At 37.0% G+C, this 22,322-nt stretch overlaps 1 protein-coding gene across 1 annotated transcript in view; it reads left to right on the plus strand.

Annotated features, from left to right (window-relative positions):
* Positions 1-22,322, plus strand: part of HDAC9 (histone deacetylase 9) — a 741,574-nt gene that overhangs the window by 485,613 nt on the left and 233,639 nt on the right. The window contains exon 16 of the mRNA XM_032592422.1: positions 709-758. Within this exon, the coding sequence (XP_032448313.1) occupies positions 709-758 (50 nt within the window). The remainder of the gene's footprint in view (positions 1-708; positions 759-22,322) is intronic.

Raw genomic sequence — 22,322 nt, forward strand, 5'->3', positions numbered from 1 at the left:
GAGAGAGAGAGAGAGAGAGACTGACAGAGCATGAGCAGGAGCAGGGAGAGAGAGAGAGGGAGATACAGAATCCAAAGGAGGCTCCAGGCTCTGAGCTGTATGCACGGAGTCTGATGCAGGGCTCGAACTCACAAACTGTGAGCTGTAGTCAGATGCTTACCAACTGAGCCACCCAGATGCCCCAAGGTTATCCTTTTTATAGTGTTTTTATTTTTAAAAATTTGGATTTTGAAGAGGCTTATACTTAGACAAGTATACTTTGTCTTAGTTATATCTGAAGTAAAAATAAGTCTGTGTATTTGAATAGATGTTTTAATATTTAACTTTTTAAGAAAAGGACAGTGTATTTCAGAAACTTTGGCTTAAGACATCACTTTAGAGGGATACACTCAGAATAGCTTAGTTATTTTAAGTAAACTATAAATAAAAAACATATTATGATATATTAATTGATGTGTAGGCTAGCCAAAACAATCTGGAGACTCAAATTTCATAGGTGTGTGTTTTCACATAGGGCAGTAGACTCTACATGTAATAATAATTATATTCATTTGCTTTGAGTTCTTGCATATCTAAAATTTGATTACTTTCTTCTGAATCAAGTGATAAATACTATGTGACATATCATGTGTTATTAAACACCAAAATTTTTAAAATTATAATTGTATTCCCAATTTATATATTTTTTCATGTCTTCTTAATGTGTAGGTGACGCCTCTCAAAAGTTCTTTTCTTCATTACCTTGTGGTGGACTTGGGGTAAGTATGAGTTTGTTTGCTGCTTTTAAAAATTTTTTTTTTCAACGTTTATTTATTTTGGGGACAGAGAGAGACAGAGCATGAATGGGGGAGGGGCAGAGAGAGAGGGAGACACAGAACCGGAAACAGGCTCCAGGCTCTGAGCCATCAGCCCAGAGCCCGACGCGGGGCTCGAACTCATGGACCGCGAGATCGTGACCTGGCTGAAGTCAGACGCTTAACCGACTGCGCCACCCAGGCGCCCCATGTTTGCTGCTTTTAAATAACATAAACTACCAAAAAAAATCCTTTGATTTATCATTGTGGTTATGGGTAAAGCCATTTCTCAGTAAAAGTTATAAACTTCAGGACTGGCTACAGAATTTATAGGGCTCAATTCCAAATGAAAATGCATATCCCTGTGTGCAAAACTTACTAAGAATTTCAAGATGCTGACAACAGTGAATTAATCCAAGTGTGGGGCCTTTTAAATCTACAGTTCTGTGTGACTGCACGGATAGCATATCCACAAAGCCAGCTTTGCTAGACTTATGTAGCTGGAAAAAAGGTAACACAAAAGGATTCAACTGTTTTGCAGCAGAATTCAATTTTCAAGAGACTCATACTGAGTATGCAAATACCTAATATTCCTGGTGAAAATGGCATAGACTTCACAAAGTGCTTTGCATTGTGGCACACTTTATTTGTGAACCCTGGGGCCATTGTTGTCTCCAATAATTAACAAAGCCTTTTTTGACCCAGCATATTTATACGACATTTCAAGGACAAATTTGTTTAAATATACGAAGAAAACATGCTACGTTTTGGTGGATGGTTAGAACATATCCTTTAACCTGCAATCTATTTACAGTTAACCCTTACCAGTAACAAGTTGTCATCTTGTAGAACTAAGTACTAAGTCATATTAGGAGAGCATATTTCTAGATCAGGTTTCAAGGACTGAGGAATTTAAGTCAATTAAGTTTCTTGGACATTGAAGGGAAAGAACTGTGTGTGCCATATTTTAGGCAATATTTTACTATCACTAAATTTTATACAGGGAAATCGTACATATTTTCAGTTAATTCTTTCATTTTAGTGACTCTAGATTTAACAAGGATAATCTTTTTGTTTCTTCACCTATGATTCTATCCTCTTCAGAAATATAAATGGCAGCTACAAGAACCAAAATCTGCTTGGAATTTATAGTTTGTTAACATTATACCAGGTTTATACCAGTTTTGTAAAATAGTTATTAATACCATTTTGCAGATGAGAAACTGAAGGCTCAGAGAAATGACCTTATTTTCCTGAAGTCACACAGTAACGGGTAAAAGTCTAAAAGTATGAGGTTGATGTGCGTGTCCATGTGCAGGAGTTCTAAAAGAGCTTATTTGTTCTTTCCATGCCGTTTGTCTTCAGTAGGCTAGTCCCTGGAGCCTAGCATTGCAGCACTGTGGCTGATGTAATGTTCCTTTTGTGGCAGCTCACCAGTGAGCTTCACTTTTTGACCTTGAGCTCAGTATAATCACTATCCTACATTAAACCCTCCTTACTTTTAGCAAACCCACTGTGAAGCCAGGAACTTGCAAAATTATTCTAGAAAGCAGAGGATAAACTGACTTTTAAATTAGGTTTCATTGACAACGGATGGCATTGGCTTTGTCATTATTTTTTAACATCCCAAGTGCCCATTTTAAGAGAATGACTGAGTACCTGAAAATGAGGCAAAGAATGAAACAAAGCTAATGGCTACTTAGAAGATTCAATGATAGGGAGGAAATCAAAGCTGTTAAAAGAGTGATGGTCATCAAACTCCCACTCCTTTACATTTAATACATGACGCAGAGCTGAAATGAGGACAGCTCCTTAGGATCTACCTCCCAAGTCTGACTTGGGTTGTGCCTATACTATATTATCCCTTGAACACAAAGTACCTCTATTCAAACTGCTTAAACTCATACCAAGGTAGCTTCTTATTCTTTAGCTCGAACTGTTCTAGTAAATTCTTAGAAGTGCCCAAGGAATGAAGGGTCACTGCTGCTTTTGTCCCTGTATGCCCAACATAAAGCAAAATGAGTGTCATAAAATAAGTCCTTCATAATGTTTCCAAACACTGTCTTAATCCTTGGTGACAGCAGTGGTGGTAGGTAAATGTAGCTTTGGCAGACAGAGGGGAGGAGGAAGACTGGATTAGTTTGACTTCATCAGTATTGAAGAGGGCTGGAGAGAGGCACTTCTCTTTATTAGATTGGCCTATTGGTCTTCTGAAGGTTCACACTGGTGAGTGTGAACGTGTGTGTTATGCATGCATGTGCATGCACAAGCTTGTCCATGTTGAAACTGTAAAGAACTAGTTTGGGACGCCTGGTTGGCTCAGTTGGTCGAGTGTCCGCCTTCTGCTGAGGTCACGATTTCACAGTCTGTGGGTTTGGGCCCCGCGTCAGGCTCTGTGCTGGCAGCTCAAAGCCTGGAGCCTGCTTCAGGTTCTGTGTCTCCCTCACTCTCTGCCCCTCCCCTTCTCACACTCTGTCTCTGTCTCTCTCCTCTCAAAAATGAATAAACATTAAAAAAAATAAATTAAAAAAAAAAAAAACTAGTTTGATTTGGCTTTTTTTTCTTCCAGAGACCAAATTGTGTTCTGAGGCATTCAGAAACCTCCTTACCCCTCAGATTTTGGGTTTTGATACAAGTCCTAAGAGAAATTCTGAATCCTTTGTGTTTCTACCAGTCTAAATTTTTACCTTTGGGATAGTTCTAGACATACAGAGTATACAAAGATACCCGGTATGAACCGAGAGTGGTCCAACTTCATAAGCTCTCTTCCCAGAGAACTTGGAAACCACTGAAATTGCCCTGTCTTAAGGCACTCTTCTAGTTCAGATCATCTAAGATGGACCCATTAGTTTGAATCCTAAAATACTTAGTGCTCCCCAATTGTTAAAGGAAACTCTAGTTCCTGGAATATATACTTGCTACTAGATGGCTTTAATATATACCTGCTGAAGGCTAATGGATTGACTGGATTTTGAGGAGAATACCTGGGATGTTGTGAAATCAGAAAATCCCTACTTCTTATTAAATTTGCCCCTAAAATTGTATATAATACTTTTTTAAAATTTTTAAAATTCCAGTATAGTTAGAATACAGTATTTTATTAGATTTAGGTGTACAATATAGTGATTCAACAATTCAGTACATTACCCAGTGCTCATCATGATAAGTATACTCTGCATATGAAAATTTGACAGTGTTGGCTAAGTTGCTCAAAGGGCAAATGGTACTTAAGTTTCTTTCAGGTATATTTTCCAGAATTACACTTTGAGCAACAATCTCAAGGGTTTCTAATTTCTTTGTGTTTGGTTCTCATTTTGTTAGTTACTAGGGCATGACTCATTTCTCATTAATATGTGATTGCACTGCAGAAAATGCATCAGTTGCAGAGAGCATTTTACCAAATCGCAGGACTTGGTCATTGTATAATGGCATAAATAATTAAGGGACTCTGAAAATAAAACCCAGTGCAGGACCACTTTAGTTCTCACTCCTAAGGGTATATCACTAAAAATAGTGATCATTTTTCTAGCCATCTGACCTGCTGCTGTGTGAAGAAATCTTGAAATCATTTCTCAGCTTTATTTTTCCCTCTTCACTTGATAGGCCACAAAAAAACCACAAAAGCAAGGACGAGCAGGCTTTTATGATAATGTCGTCATCAGCTCCCAACTTCAAACACTTCTGCGGCTTTTGAGTTGTCATTTATAACTTGGAACTGAATCGACCCATAATTCCCATGATACACTTAGAGAAATTGATAACAGACTCTGCACTTCTTTTATGGCTCGGAGGAGGCAACTCCAATCACATCACTATTGGCAGGCAATATTATTTTTTGACATGGTTGTAAAAGTATAAAGGGGCTTATGGCATTTGTTTAGATGAGGAATGGGCTCTCAAGCTGTGCTGGGGTTTACAGGACCAGATTAGTGAGAAGCAAAGGGAATATGATGTTTGCAAACAGGATATGATTTTATATATAAGTTTGGGTTTCATGCTCTGTTCCCTGGGGAAAGCCCTGCAGACAGCAGAGAATTCCACTTTTATCCTACAACAGACAGGCTCCTGGTGCCAAAAGGCAGAAAAATAAACGTGGTCAATGGGCAGTGTCAGACCCTTGATTGGAGGAGGAGGAGCTGTGGAAGAGGCAGAACAATTTCCTAGGAGGAATGAGGAATTGCTGAGCATGGGCAGAATCTGGGCCCGCCTAACTGGTCAAAGATGTGCCAAAAATGAGGCCCTGTGAGGTTTTATCAAGGCACCTTCTCCGGCAGCAACTCAGTCAATCTGTGAACACAAAGCTGGATTTTTATTACAAACTTTTACTCTGCCCGTATTCTATTTGATAACTCCTAAATCTGACACACTGTGGAGGTTAGAGATGTCATTTGTGTGATTTGGAGAGGGGGAGATGGGGAGAAGGATTAGGTGGTTGTGGGGAGGTAATTTAAGGCTCATTTCCATTGCCCTGAGGTTTTCAGCATACATTTCATTTATGTTCTAACTATACTTGCTGTATAGGAAGCAGGTTTGGATGAAATGTCTCAAATTCTCTTTCATTCTGTCATAGTTATAATCTAAGCTCTTCCCCCTGATATATAATATTTACGTATATATAAGTATTATATATGTACATACGTTCAAAAGTATCAAATAGTCAATTTGATACTACATTTGTATCTTTATATCATTTTACCCATTTATTACATTACATTGGTTCTTCCCCAATAACAGTAAAAAAAAAAATCTAGTGGCAAGTCTTTTTAAAGGACCTCTCTGACTTTCTTTATTGTGTTATAATATCAGGAGATTATTTATTTTCTGACCAAACCTATAGACAGATTGTTAAATTCAACGTAACAGAAATACTAGACTAATATATTTTTATCCTGCTCTTCAGAGTGGTCTTCTTAGAAACACAATCAGTATTTTAGAAGGCATAACAAATGCTATCATATGAAGAGTAAAGGGTAGGAAAAATCACTTTGTGCCAGTAATTAGATAAGGTGCAGGAATGTAGTTACTGATGAGACAAGGCCACTTTTCTCATTTGCTCATAGCCTATTCATTGGGCTGATTTGGACAAATGTTGTGCTGTAGAAACACAATGGAGGGGGCTTCCAGAACAGAAAAGAAAGAAGAGTGATGTTGAAACTATTCAAGTAGTCATAAGGTAAATAAATTTTCAAGAACAATTAGGAATGAATATATTTGTATGAGTGTGTGCATGTGTATGGGGGTGGTTATGAGTATGAGGTAGGGCTACACGTCCAGACATTAATTGTTTAGGTAATAATAACACACCATATTATTAAAAATTGCATCAAGCTATTGCTGATTAGGAGGGAATTTTTTTCCCTTAAGCAACAACAACACCTAATGTTTATGCCAAAATTTATATGTTCCTTATCGTAAGTGCACACATTATGTGCTGTTCCCATCCAGTTGTCCTAAGCGGGCACTTACATCTGCAGAGTTGGGGGTGGCATCTGTTTCTCACATGCGGTAATCAGGATTATGTTGATTTCCCTTGTATTAATGTTCAGCTCAAACGTAGCTTGCAATCAGTGCTTCATCTCCTCCGCTGCCGCTATCAGAGAGGCATCACAGTCCTCTTCCCTCCAGCATAATAAGAGGACCCACTAAGATTTGGGATTTCTCTTTTTCCCATCTCCCCTTTCCCATTTGGATTTTCATTAGTTTTAAACTGGATGCAAATGATACTAGCAGGAATACCACTCGGCACCTGGAAAAAGTAACACTGATAAGCTGCCCTAATGAAATTGTTTCAGAATTTTGGTTCATGTTATGGATTCCACAAAAAGATCATGTTGCTCTAGGTGTGGGGCAAAATATTATGCAAGCTAGGAGATGCCTTCTAAATAACAAAGGATGTTTCCAGTATTGCATAGAGTATGCTAATTGTATATACTCAATAATAGTTTCAGGGAAGTAGATGGCATTCCCTACAGAGATAAACATCTATATGTTACTCTGTGTTTACTACAAAATGTAAAATGGCATATAATCTTTAAGTATCTGGTGTTCATGGCAGGAAAGAGGACAATTAGAAATGAAAACCTTAAGTTCCTCCTCAATTCACTTCGCTGTAGCATCTCATTTGTGATTAAATTCTTTCTATTGCTTTGACTTTATGGCTAAGCACAACAGGATGCATTTTCAAGTTCCAATTTCATTTTCCTATTTAAAGTACACATGTATATAACAAAGCTATTAAAATTCTTCTGTTGTCAACATGAGATAGCTTAAAAATGCCATCATCAAAGCCCTACACATGTGTTTTTTACATTCTTGGGACCACAACACCTATAAAAAACTGTATGAGCAACACTGTCAATCAACCAAAGTACTGTCAATAGCAGAGAAGAAGAAAACATACCAATTTCTGGAATTTCTCGTTCTATAATCTTTCTCTTGTCTGTAATAATTTTCTCTAAAGAAATTGAAACTTAGATTATGCTATTCCTAAAGGTAAATGGGTTTGGTGAACATTAAGCTTCTAATTCAAGAAATTTATGGTTCTGTGAAACAAAAGCTCTCAGAAATTAAAACATACTTGAATAAATTCAAATATACAATCATAAATTGGTTGCCACTTCTATTGTCAAGAAAACATAAGGCCTGAGGTCAGATGAACACTTAGAGTTGACAAACGAAATAGTACTTAGAAGAAAAGGAATCTTTGGTCAGCTTCTATGTTGTGCAGCTTAAAATAGACCTAAATCCTGGCCCATCTCACCTTTTCATTTTGATGTGAAAAAACCTAATTAATATTTTTATTTGTCACATCTCTACCCTGGATCCTGATCCCAATATTAATCTCTATGACAAACTAATGTCCAATGCAGAATATTGATACAGCCTATTGGATTTTTCTTTGTTAAGTATTTTGACAGAAAGTTTAGTAAAGCATAATTTCTAAATTTTCATATAATATATTTCAAATTCCAAAACTTAAATAAATTAGTTTGCTGAATGCATGAGCCATAGCAATCAGTTCATGGCAGAGTCCCTAGGACTTAACCATTCCACACTCCTGGGTAGAACCCATAGCTCCTGACTCATAGGCAAGCAACATCATTATTACTGTACAACGTCTTCTCTTAAGATATAGAATAATTAAAATTAAGAACTTGAAAGAGTAAGCAGTATCTTATAAACAAAGCATACATTGAATCATTTTTTAATGAAGACTGTTAAAACACTAATACATTTGAGAATGATATATACCCAAAATCATTTGGTTAATTTATTTTGTTACCATATTCTAACTAATGTGATTTATATGGCCTCTAATTAATGTTTACTATGGGCACATGTAGATATCCTTTAAAATGATCCTGTACCATTTTGAAGTGTGGCCATTCAAAGAAATGAAAACAAGGCCTAAAAGTAGTGAAATTCTTTGCTACTAAATAGATGACTTTTTAATTAACCTATTGCCCCTCTTTCAGACTTGTCAACATATATTCATTTATCCATTAAAAAAATAGGTTTTGAGAGCCTCCTATGTGCTAAGTATGGAGCAACTCTAGCCTCATATTCTTATTTAAAAATTTTTATTTTCTTATCAGTTCTCAATCATATCCCTTATTAGGCTTATCGCTTGTACACTGTGTTAAGCTTCCTCTATTGCTGTTCATCAACTTTATGAGAAAGACCTGAGAGTCCATGATGATATGGACTGAAGGCAAAATATCTGGTCTCTTAATTGAACAAAATCCAAAGTCATTTTTCTAATGAAAGATTTATGCAAGACAGCTTTCCTGTCTCAGGTTTCTTAGAGGCATCAAATCTTCATTTTGAGAGCTAGCAAGTGAATGCACTCTCTAGCATCAGCTCACTATTCCATTAAAAGCAAGTAAAGAAGAAAGAAGTCAAATACACAAAACGAATTGGCCTTTAGATGTAATATACTCACAGCTTCGGGCAGAATTTATTCACTCACTTATTCACTTGTTTACACAATAAATGTGTACTGAGGGCTTACTATATGCTAAGAAACTATAAGTACAGCAATGAGTAAAACAGAAAAAAATTCTATCCTGGTGGGGGAGACAGATAAGCAAATATGCATTAGTTCAGATATGTGTGTGTAATGATGAATATTCTGCAGAAAAGAAAGCAAGGAAGGAAGACAGTATGGAATCTGGTGGGGCTTGGGGACAGAACTGGTGGTTAATGGAAAGTGTTATCTTTTGGAGATCAGCATTTCTGGGTGACAGATGACCTGGGAGTCCTGGCTTCTTGTGGTGACTAAATTAAGGAGGGATAACAGGGAGCATGAGGGTAGGCTTGTCAAGACTGCTCAGAGTTTCCGGGTCCCCATCTTCACTCCTGCCTATGAAGATGTGACCATCTTGGGACAGGGTTCTGTCCTGAACACACAGAGTTCAGGGCCTACTTTTTTGACTCCTGGATTTAAGAGTGGTGGTGGAGGTGGGGGCAAGTTCAATTACAGGCAACCCTGTAGTTCCTGAAATCTCTCTTAAGATCTGACCTTGGAGGATCTTGAAGGTAGGGGCACAATTATCCAGGCTGTGGCTGTGAGACATCTGGGTAGCTCCAGATCTTAGCAGCATTATGTGCTTTGGGGTTCCCAGTCCCTGGGAACATTATTTGGACATAGTTTCCCATATTGTGCAGCTGCAAATTAGATACAATAGTCTAACACCTGCCATTTTCAAGTATATTTAAAATGCCCTGACATTTGTATTATATTTCCCAGTGGTTTTTCATGTGCATTTTAGCTGCTTCTTTAATGGATGCTATTGTATTGTGTCCTCAGTTGTCTCCAGCTGGTCCCTGCTGATGTATATCTGAGCTGTGAGAGTCAAGATAACTGATTTATTGATCCCATTAGGTTAGTGAATGAAGCAAAGGATGATGACTTCTCTATTTGTTCATTGCCAATTGTGTGCTGTGTGTATACAGCACAGGGAGCACAAACTTTGGGGTCTGAATTCCAGGGCTATGTTTACTATTAAATTTCTGTTGCTGATACTCTTAATATCTTCAGTATTAAATGGGATGAACCAACAAAAAATTTCAGCTAAGTTGTTTACAGCTGTACTCTAACCATCTAAGTAAAATTATAACCCTTAACTTTAAACCTAATAGTGTACAGAAGGTTGACTTGATGAGGTGATTATCTATTAGGTGAGATGCCCTGACCTCTCCAGCAGGGCCATAGAGAACCCTTTAAAACATACCTGTTTATTGGTTCTTGTAGAACTGGACTGATTCACTGTCTTTACATGGAGCTTCCAGTGATAACCTACCTCATGTCTTAATCTTCACAGCATTCCCAGAAGTCTTGTTACTAAAGGTGTAACTTGGGCTTTCTACTCTACAGAAAAGGAAACTGAGGTTCAGAGAAGGGAGTAACTTGTTCAAGTCACACAATTAGTAGGTGGCGAAGTAGAGATCTCCTGATTCCCAAGCTCTTGACCACAGTACTGTGCACACACAACTTACCATAATTTCAACCTCATATGATTATCAACACTCATTTCCCAAATGAGAATAATCCTAGCCATAATAAAGCACAATTATTTCTTTTGCTGAAAGCCTTTTCTTTTTTATTGTACTTCCTGTTAAGGTATTATCCATGCTCTCAGGCATCATTAATTTGGGGTGAAAATTATGCACCTATACACAGCATTGTAATTTGAACTAAAATAATGAAAAACCTCTGAAACTGGACCAAACCACTGTGGGATGAGTAAGATAGAATCTCATTTTACACACCTATGGAGTTAGAGTTAATCTTATTAAGCTGTCTTGGAAGAAACAGGGCTCTAACATGCACTGTCTAGTACTTACAAGGATTAGCATATTATGAAATATACTTTCCATAGCGTGTTCACCAGATTAAATGAAGTAGTAGGAAAATACTGAGATGGTCTTACTTGGCTATATCTCTAATTCAGTCTTGGTGGGACTGACCAGCCGATTACTATGAATAGCAATAAGGACTCTGAGATTCTTTGATTGATCACATAACCCAAAGTAATTCATATATTATTGGGAAATCCTTGAGTCCACCAGTACCTTAAATAAGAATCAGAATCGTAAGATGCAGCACAGCCATAACAGATATGTTCCTATACTTATTCTCATCAGCGGCACATAAATAGCAAAGGGATATTTTTGTGAAGATGAAGAGTGACTAGAAATTGTACATGTAGGGTCAGGGCTGTCAGAAAGCAGTTGATCATACTGGGAGGGGGGTTATGGTAGAGCATTAATGTACATGGCATGCCCCTTGTCTCTTCCAGCTGCTTCATTAATAGTTCACGCCTTCTTTCCATATGGAATATCGGTCACAGTATTCATTCATCATATCCATGGTTTTACTTGGAATCTGAAGGTCCTCCCTATAGCTTCTCTATTTCTTTTTCATCTCACCATGACTAAAAAAGCTAAGGTGTGGGCATTATAACCTACAAGTGATCCCAAGAGAGTGGGCTGTCATTCATGTGTTCCTCTTAGTGTTGAACAAAAGAGAGAAAGCATGTGGGTTTACCCACACATTGTCATCATAAATCCATCCCAGCTCCATTTCAAAAGTCTCAGGATTTCAGCAGAACATCTAACATGAAATGAATATATACATTCAAAGAACAGGCATATTGTATCACATGGGAGAAGGGAGGAGGCCATTGTTAAAGGCTGCAGAGCCAACCAAAGAATACAGTGAAGAATACTATAGGTCCTTGGCCCAGAAATATGACTGTCAACATACTCCTACAGGAATCGCCCAGATTACAGAGGGCTTTCAAGAGATTCTGAAGTACTGCTACCTAAATAACGCGGAACCTTCCTTGAGTGGTTTTATGGCTTTAGGGCGTATGTCTTTCCACCTAGCTCTAGAGTCAGAGAAATCAGCAATGTAAACTCTATCTTATAGTTATTTGACTTATCTTAGCCACAATTTCTTCATCTTTAAAATGGAGACAGTTGGGCCTCTCTCATTGCATTATTATGAGGATCAAATATGGTGATGTAGGTTATCAGTGGCAACTCTGTGTAGTGAATGGACCTACTGCATTCTGATGGGTGGCCCTCATTAGGTCTTGTTTTGCAAAGAATAAAGAAGCTGCTGCCTCAAAGGTATGATTTTAAATCTTCTTCAAAGTCCTGAAACCTTCAGGTCCCATCTGACATACTACCCAGCTAATGTTCTCCCGTTAGAATCGTGGCAGTTTAGGGAGACTAGTAAGAAGGATATGGAGATTGTTTTCAGAAGCCCTTGTAATGAGATACACAGAGAAACTTGATTTAGAAATTAGAACATTTGGATTCAAGTCTCCACATTGTCTCTGATTCAACAGAACTGGACGGGGCCTGAAATTCTGCATCTCTTACCCATATGATGTCAGTGTTGCTGATCCATGAACCACACTTTGAATGATAAGATCCTGTGTGACTACCAAGGGGCAAATAATTTAATTTTTCTAGGCTTCAATTTCTTTATCTCTGAAGTAGAGGTAATTAATGAAACATACTTTATCATCTCCTTTGGGGGTCAAATATGGTATTACTATGTGGTAATACTTTATCTAAATTTAAAACAGATTTTTTTAAGTTTATTTATTTATTTTGAAAGAGTGAGAAGGTGTGTTTGGGGGAGGGGTAGAGATAGGAAGAAGAGGATCTGGAGCAGGCTCTGAACTGTCAGTGCAGAGCTTGAGGTAGGGCTTGAACTCACAGACCATGATATCATGACCTGAGCCACCCAGGCACCCCTAAAATAGCTTTAAAAAATCAGTTTTTCTGGAGCGATCATAAAGCAGGCTCCCATTAACTTGATACTGGGGATCTGGTTGACAAAGACTTACAGGGATGTCTTGTCTTCTTAGGGCAAATAGTTAAGACCTGGAAGTTCTATGATGAGTAGGGGTACACCATGACAGAGGTTGGGGGCCCTAGAGGCACCCCAGATGTTGCTGGTTATCAAGCTAGAGAAAGGAGGAACCTAATGCTAGCAAATGAAAGCTATAGATCTAGGTGTGGTGCTAACTAAAGAAACATGTTCTTCACGAAATCAGTGATGTAATGCAGGACTTGAATGGGGAAACTATTTTTACATTTTAGCCAGAGTCAAACCCTGTCAAGAAATATATCACTATAGAATTGACTTATTTCCATCCATTAATTGATTCTCTTGGCACACATTTATTAAGGATCTATTATGTGTCAGATGTGTGAAGATACACCCTTAGCACTGCGCTCATGGCTCTTAACACTAGTTCTCGTCATATATCATTAAGAAGAGATCTATAGAACAAACAATATAGAAAATCTTTTTTTAGTTCTTATCTGCATTTGTCTGCTCAGGCTGCCATATAAAGACACCACAGACTGGCTAGCTTCAACAACAGAAATCATTGTTTACCAGTAGCTATATAAATATAGGGTATTCCTAAATAATAGCCCAGGTATCTCATGAAGTTATTGATTGTTTTCCAAGTTTCACAGTCATTCTATATATGGAACATCATGTAACTAGCCTACTGCAAGGAAATCCAGAGGAAAGAAAAGAAACACGTACAAAACAAACAAAACAAAAACATCTACTTATAAAACCTGATTAACCTTTTATTTTTTATTTTTTTATTTAAAAACTTTTCATGTTTATTTTTTTATTTTATTTTATTTTTTTCAATATATGAAATTTATTGTCAAATTGGTTTCCATACAACACCCAGTGCTCATCCCAAAAGTGCCCTCCTTAATACCCATCACCCACCGTCCCCTCCCTCCCACCCCCCATCAACCCTCAGTTTGTTCTCAGTTTTTAGGAGTCTCTTATGCTTTGGCTCTCTCCCACTCTAAGCTCTTTTTTTTTCCTTCCCCTCCCGCATGGGTTTCTGTTAAGTTTCTCAGGATCCACATAAGAGTGAAAACATATGGTATCTGTGTTTCTCTGCATGGCTTATTTCACTTAGCATAACATTCTCCAGTTCCATCCACGTTGTTACAAAGAGCCATATTTCATTCTTTCTCATTGCCACGTAGTACTCCATTGTGTGTATAAACCACAATTTCTTTATCCATTCATCACTTGATGGACGTTTAGGCTTTTTCCACAATTTGGCTATTGTTGAGAGTGCTGTTATAAACATTGGGGTACAAGTGCCCCTATGCATCAGTACTCCTGTATCCCTTGGGTAAATTCCTAGCAGTGCTACTGCTGGGTCATAGGGTAGGTCTATTTTTAATTTTCTGAGGAACCTCCACACTGTTTTCCAGAGTGGCTGCACCAGTTTGCATTCCCACCAACAGTGCAAGAGGGTTCCCGTTTCTCCACATCCTCTCCAGCATCTATAGTCTCCTGATTTGTTCATTTTGGCCACTGACTGGCGTGAGGTGATATCTGAGTGTGATTTTGATTTGTATTTCCCTGATGAGGAGTGACATTGAGCATCTTTTCATGTGCCTGTTGGCCATCCGGATGTCTTCTTTGGAGAATGTCTATTCATGTTTTCTGCCCATTTCTTCACTGGGTTATTTGTTTTTCAGGTGTGGAGTTCGGTGAGCTCTTTATAGATTTTGGATACTAGCCCTTTCTCCGATATGTCATTTGCAAATATATTTTCCCATTCCGTTGGTTGCCTTTTAGTTTTGTTGGTTGTTTCCTTTGCTGTACAGAAGCTTTTTTATCTTCATAAGGTCCCAGTAGTTCATTTTTGCTTTTAATTCCCTTGCCTTTGGGGATGTGTCCAGTAAAAAATTGCTATTACTGAGGTCAGAGAGATCTTTTCCTGCTTTCTCCTCTAGTGTTTTGATGGTTTCCTGTCTCACATTCAGGTCCTTTATCCATTTTGAGTTTATTTTTGTGAATGGTGTGAGAAGGTGGTCTAGTTTCATCCTTCTGCATGTTGCTGTCCAGTTCTCCCAGCACCATTTGTTAAAGAGACTGTCTTTTTTCCATTGGATGTTCTTTCCTGCTTTGTCAAAGATTAGTTGGCCATACTTCTGTGGGTCTAGTTCTGGGGTTTCTATTCTATTCCATTGGTCTATGTGTCTGTTTTTGTGCCAATACCATGCTGTCTTGATGATGACAGCTTTGTAGTAGAGGCTAAAGTCTGGGATTGTGATGCCTCCTGCTTTGGTCTTCCTCTTCAAAATTCCTTTGGCTATTCGGGGCCTTTTGTGGTTCCATATGAATTTTAGGATTGCTTGTTCTAGCTTCGAGAAGAATGCTGGTGCAATTTTGATTGGGATTGCATTGAATGTGTAGATAGCTTTGGGTAGTATTGACATTTTGACAATATTTATTCTTCCAGTCCATGAGCATGGAATGTTTTTCCATTTCTTTATATCTTCTTCAATTTCCTTCATAAGCTTTCTATAGTTTTCAGCATACAGATTTTTTACATCTTTGGTTAGATTTATCCCTAGGTATTTTATGCTCCTTGGTGCAATTGTGAATGGGATCAGTTTCTTTATTTGTCTTTCTGTTGCTTCATTATTAGTGTATAAGAATGCAACTGATTTCTGTACATTGATTTTGTATCCTGCAACTTTGCTGAATTCATGTATCAGTTCTAGCAGACTTTTGGTGGAGTCTATCGGATTTTCCATGTATAATATGTCGTCTGCAAAAAGTGAAAGCTTAACTTCATCTTTGCCGATTTTGATGCCTTTGATTGTCTGCTTGCTGATGCTAGAACTTCCAACGCTATGTTAAACAACAGTGGTGAGAGTGGGCATCCCTGTCGTGTTCCTGATCTCAGGGAAAAAGCTCTCAGTTTTTCTCCATTGAGGATGATGTGAGCTGTGGGCTTTTCATAAATGGCTTTTATGATGTTTAAGTATGTTCCTTCTATCCCGACTTTCTTGAGGGTTTTTATTAAGTAAGTTTGCTGAATTTTGTCAAATGCCTTTTCTGCATCGATTGACAGGATCATATGGTTCTTATCTTTTCTTTTATTAATGTGATGTATCATGTTGATTGATTTGCAAATGTTGAACCAGCCCTGCATCCCAGGAATGAATCCCACTTGATCATGGTGAATAATTCTTTTTATATGCTGTTGAATTTGATTTGCTAGTATCTTACTGAGAATTTTTGCATCCATATTCATCAGGGATATTGGCCTGTAGTTCTCTTTTTTTACTGGGTCTCTCTCTGGTTTAGGAATCATCATGTTTGTTTATTTTTAAGAGAGAGAGAGCACAAATGGTGGAGGGGCAGAGAGAGAGTGAGACACAGAATCTGAAACAGGCTCCAGGCTGTGAGCCATCAGCACAGAGCTGACGAGAGGCTCGAACTTGTGAGCCGTGAGATCGTGACCTCAGCTGAAGTCATACGCTTAATGTACTGAGCCACCCAGGTGCCTCTTGATTAGCTTTTTAAACAATCATTCCCCATTTATTCTTAAGATGCTAATGCCCAGGATAGAAAAATATATCCTTATCCTATCCCAGACAGCAGTGAAGATTTCGTCAACTCTATGTTGTTTTAAAAAATAGGTATTTTCTAATAGTGCTAGAGATTGGAAATTAAAGATCAAGTTGCAGGCAGGATTGGTTTCTCCTCAGGCCTATCTCTGTGGTTTGCAGATGGACACTTTTTCCACTGTGTCTTTACATGGCTTTTTCTCTGTGTGTGCACATAACTGGTGTCTCTTTCTCTACTTACAGGGACACCAGTCATATTGCCTCTTTAAAGTCCCTATCTGCAAATATGGTCAAATTGGGGTTAGATCTTCATCATTTGAATTTGGGGAGAACACAATTCCATCCATATCAAAATCTATTATCTAGGGTTGACTTTGATTGAAATCCCAGTTCTGTGTCTTATCAACTGTGTAACTGTTCGAATTACTTAACCTCTCTGAAGCTCAGTTTCCTCTTTTGTTAAAGTGACTAATAGTACATGAGGAATAAATTAGGTAATGTTTCTAAAATGTTTAACACAGTGTCTGGCACTTATTTGTTGCCCCAATCCATCCCCTGCATCTTTTTTAGATGCTGACCAGAGATATTTACTTTGTGCTTTCTTTGAGTAGTAAGTTTGACTTGTTCTCTCTTTCCCTGAATCTACTAACAGTCTAAGCTTTTCTCTCTTTGAATCTTTCCTACTCCCACCCCAACTTTTACTGTTGCCGAAAAGAAAATATGTATTGTAATCTTCAGTTCTAGCCCTAAGAGTAGAGGCTTGAGGATAGAAAAATATTGAACTTCTCAAATACTTCTTAAGTGGAAAAAGGTAATTATTCTATTTCCTAAAACAAATAAGAAATTTGGCTTGCAGATGTCATTATACATATTGTATAGAGCTTAAAAAAGAATAAGCTATGTTGAAAAATTAAAACTAGAATTTCTCAGAAATTAAATAAAACTGAGATGATTTCAGTGATTTTAAAAAAAATATTAGATAATTTCTAAGTTACCAAATCAAGATACTGTCTGCAGAAATAGCTGATCCACAATGGATGATTCATTTAAAATAGGTATTTTACCTGAAGTAATGCAAAAGTTAAAAAGATACTTAATTTCCTTCATAGTTTAACTTTTATACAACATGCCTAAAATGGTATAGAATCAGTACTTTGATGAAACCTCTGTTTCTTTGTTAAGTCTGATGTCTCTCAGGAGGTTTCTACGGGCATCTGATCATTATTTAAGCTTAAACTCAATTATTCAAAAATGCCCTGTGGCCCAAGCAGCAGCATAGCATAGCAGCAGCTGTTTACTGAACTGCTTAGTATTGGCTGAGGACTTTTGGTTCCTAACTTTCAGGATGAAATATTCAAGGCATCCGTGGAAGAATCATGTACCACATTAACCATGCTCAGTGCGTATGAAACCTGTTCTGTTAATGGGCAAACTAGTATTATATTTTAACTCTGGGAATATTTCCGAAAAGAATCAACAAGCTAAGTTTCGATTATACAAAGGAGACTGTGCCTAAATTCCTTTTCTTCTAAGTCATTCTCTTTCCCTTTTAAAATACTTTCATATCCACTTTCAGTACAGGTAGCTTAATTTCTATCACGTGCGGCTTTTCAGAGCATTAGCTTTGTTTCGGGTGCCAGAGATTCAGCTATGCTGGATGTGCTTGGAAAAGGCCCACATTCATTCAGGAAACTCCAGTTGAACTAGATCCATATGCAGCTAAAAAAAAAAAAAAAAAAAAAAAAAAAAAAAAAGTAGCTTTCTGATTAGAAGTAGTATCTGGCTTCTAGCATTATCACAGATGATTTTTGTTTTTGATGTGCCGCGGAATAAAAAGTAATGTTGGAACCAAAACTCTGGAATTTTTTTTTTCTCTTAGTGAACATATTTACTGAGAACTTACTACTTTCACTGTTGTGTTGCACTATGTTAAACACTTTACATGCATTGACTAATTTAATGCTAATAATAATCCTATGAGGAAGGTGATATAATCCTGTGACTAAGGTGGTTTCATCTCCATTTTATTTAGAGCATGGTTAATAAACTTGCCCATGTTTGAACAGCTTGTAAATGGAAATAGTTTTCAAGGTCTCCTCTAACTCTAACTCTAGAGTCAAAAAATAGATAAGGTAATACTGCACTAAACAGTGATGAAGCCATTGCCAAAGCTATCACCTAAAATAATGGAATAAAGTGGAAGAGTCCAAAGATTGGCTCCTTGGAAAATCTGTTAAAAAGCTTATTAAAAAACCTGACAATTTCTCCAAATCCTGGGGCTATGAAAGCCTCTAGGTACAAACTAGTAGTGTAATGCTTTGACAAATTATATTGGTAGACATTCTCTCTTGGTACAACTTATCTTGTTAGGGTTAATTTATTTTCAAACTCTTAACGCATTTCCAATTTTACCTGTAGCTTTATCTTTTCTTTGTGGCTCTCTTACCCAAGTAGAATTCGATCTTTGTGTAATTTGGAAGGAAAGTCCTTTCTCTGTGAAATCAGTGCTCCTCAAATTATTATGTGGTAAAGGACAAGATTTTGTTTGCTTACATTTTATTTCCTGTCACAGAGCAACGCTCTTGTAAAATGTAATAAAAAAGAATTACTAAAAAAGAGATTAAAAACCATACAAAATGCAAATTCATTTTTATTAGGTTCAACAGATATAAAATTATTCCAAAAATTTGTTATAAAAGTTTCTAAAGGCTTGCTTTTGTTTATCTTGTTGTCAGACTGGGACCACCTTGGTTCCATGGACTACACTTTGAATAACAGTGTTCTATATTAGGGAGGTTTTGCTATGGTTGAATTTAAATCAACTATCTTGTTAGTTGTTATATACTTGTTACATCTGTTTTTGCTTGTTTTCTTTTTCTTTTTTCTGCTTTCCTTTGGATTGAATATTTTTGAGAATTATATTTTTATTTCCATTATAGGCTTGTTTTATCTATATTTTTAGTAGTTTCTCTAGTATATACATTTATTAATTAATACATTTCAAAGTCAGTAATATTACACTACTTCTTATATAATGTGACAATCTTATAGTAGTTTGCAGTCCTCTCATTCTACATATTTTGTTGGCATACATCTGACTTTTTACATGTGCCATAAAACCCTCAATAAAATTGTTATTGTTTTTGCTTTAGACAGTCAAGGTTTTAAGGGAATAAAAATAAGGGAAAAGTCTCTTTTATATGAGCCTTCATAATTATGATTTTCAGCCCTCTTCATTTCCTGAGTGTTTTTCGTTACCATTTTTTGAATTTCAGGTCTGATGGAAATATAATACTTCAGCAGTTATTTTTCTGAAAATTTTTATTTTACCTTTTAAAGATATTTTTGTTCGTATAGAATTCTGGATTGACATGTTTATCCTTTGAAAACTTTGAAGATGTGACTCCATTGTTTCCTAGCTTAAATAGTTTCTGCTAAGAAATATGCTAACATTCCTGTTCTTAGTTCAAGATTTTATGTAATGTGTTTCTTTTCTCTGGCTTCCTTCAGGATTTTTTTTTTAATATTTTAGCAATTTGATAGTGATGTGTCTAGGTGTGGTTTTGTTTTTGTAATTGAATTGATGGCATTTTTTTGTAGTTCTGTTTTGAATTTTTTGGATCTGTGGTCTCACTTTTTTTATAAATTCTCAGTCATTATCTCTTTAGTATTTCTTCTGCTTTATTTTATTTCTTTCCTCATTCCAAGAATCCAGTTACACCTGTAATAGACTAATTCAGGTTACTTGCTTGTTTTATGAACTTAGCTCTGAACCCCTCCCCCACAGTTAACTAATTATTTATTCAGCACTTGTTATTATTATTATTATTATTATTATCATTATTAGCTTTCTCTCCCCCAAACAATAAAGTAAGTTTAGACCAATTGTTCTTTTTTTTATATATAACTTGTTTTTTATTTTTTTAAATTTACATCCAAATTAGCATATAGTGCAACAATGATTTCGGGAGTAGATTCCTCAGTGCCCCTTCCCCATTGAGCCCATCCCCTTTCCTATAACCCCTCCCATAACCCTCAGTTTGTTCTCCATATTTATGAGTCTCCTGTTTTGTCCCCCTCCCTGTTTTCTATATTATTTTTTCCCTTCCCTTGTGTTCATCTGTTTTGTCTCTTAAAGTCCTCATATGAGTGAAGTCATATGATTTTTGTCTTTCTCTGACTGACTAATTTCACTTAACATAATACCCTCCAATTCCATCCACATAGTTGCAAATGGCAAGATTTCATTCTTTTTGATTGCTGAGTAATATTCCACTATATATATATATACACACACACACACACACACACCCCACATCTTATTCATCCATTCATCCATAGATGGACATTTGGGCTCTTTCCATACTTTGGCTATTGTTGATAGTGCTGCTATAAACATTGGTGTGCATGTGTCCCTTCGAAACAGCATCCCTGTGTCCCTTGGATAAATACCTAGTAATGCAATTGCTGGGTTGTAGGGTAGTTCTATTTTTAGTTTTTTGAGGAACCTCCATACTGTTTTCCAGAGTGGCTGCACCAGCTTGCATTGCCACCAACAATGCAAAAGAGATCCTCTTTCTCCATATCCTTACCAACATCTGTTGTTGCCTCAGTTGTTAATGTTAGCCATTCTGACAGGTGTAAGGTGGTATCTCCTTGTGCTTTTGATTTGTATTTCCCTGATGATGAGTGATGTTGAGCATTTTTTCATGTATCTGTTAGCCATCTGGATGTCTTCTTTGGAGAAGTGTCTATTCCTGTTTTTTTGCCCATTTCTTCACTGGATTATTTATTTTTTGGGTGTTGTCTTTGATAAATTCTTTATAGATTTTGGATACTAACCCTTTATCTGATATGTCATTTGCAAATATCTTCTCCCATTCTGTTGGTTGCCTTTTAGTTTTGCTGATTGTTTCCTTCGCTGTGCAGAAGATTTTTGTTTTGATGAAGTCCCAGTAGTTCATTTTTGCTTTTGTTTCCCTTGCCTCCGGAGACGTGTTGAGTAAGAAGTTGCTGCAGGCAAGATCAAAGAGGTTTTTACCTGCTCTCTCCTCGAGGATTTTGATGTCTTCCTGTCTTACGTTGAGGACTTTCATCCATTTTGAGTTTATTTTTGTGTATGGTGTAAGAAAATGGTCCAAGTTCATTCTTCTGCATGTCACTGTCCAGTTTTCCCAGCACCACTTGCTGAAAAGACTGTCATTATTCCATTGGATATTCTTTCCTGCTTTGTTCAAAGATTAGTTGGCCATAGGTTTGTGGGTCCATTTCTGAGTTCTGTATTCTGTTCCATTGATCTCAGTGTCTGTTCTTGTGCCATAGACCAGTTGTTCTTATGTTCACAAACTCTTCAGGGCCATGAAGTTATTAATAAATGAATTCCTATGCACACCCAACATTGTCCAAGGACTGAATAAATATGTGTCAAAAATATGAAGCTACATTTTCAAATTCATGTAGACATTACTGCAATTAATATGCTTCAAGTTAATTTAAAAATATTGCTGAATTATAATTTTCACCACCATGTATTTTCGCAAGTAATACGTTTGAATAATGCAATAAAACTTTTCATAGTGCTGTGAATATTTGTAGCTTTTACTTAAAATGTTAACCTAAGCATCCTTACTCTAGTCTTATCCTCAGGCAAAGCTAGAATCCTTAATAAACATACCCCGCCCCCCACGAGTTAGAGAAGTTATCTAAGTGCCCCACTCTAAGAAATCTTTAGTTAGGCTATGATCATTTCACACAAGAAATCAACCCATCTATTTCCTCTGAGATACTTTTTTCCCTCCATTTCCTACTTTAGAATTCTCAAGCTTTGGGTAGAAGAAATAAGTCACCCTGGACCGCAAAAGTTACGCACTGATAGCCCAGGAGCCATATTTAGCACATCTATAGATAAGTTTCTTTTTAGCTTGGCTGGGGATTTTTTTAAAAATGAGTTCTTCTCAATATTTAAGATTTAAAAAATCACCCCAAAGGCCCCCTCTCTCATTCACCTTACCTTACATTACATCTACATTACCAGTCTGACCTCTGGAGTCTTTCGAACATGTGGCTACTGCTTTAGGCCTGAATTGTTCCACTTCA

This window comes from Lynx canadensis, chromosome A2, assembly GCF_007474595.2.
Source record: "Lynx canadensis isolate LIC74 chromosome A2, mLynCan4.pri.v2, whole genome shotgun sequence".
In the NCBI taxonomy this organism is placed as follows: domain Eukaryota; kingdom Metazoa; phylum Chordata; class Mammalia; order Carnivora; family Felidae; genus Lynx; species Lynx canadensis.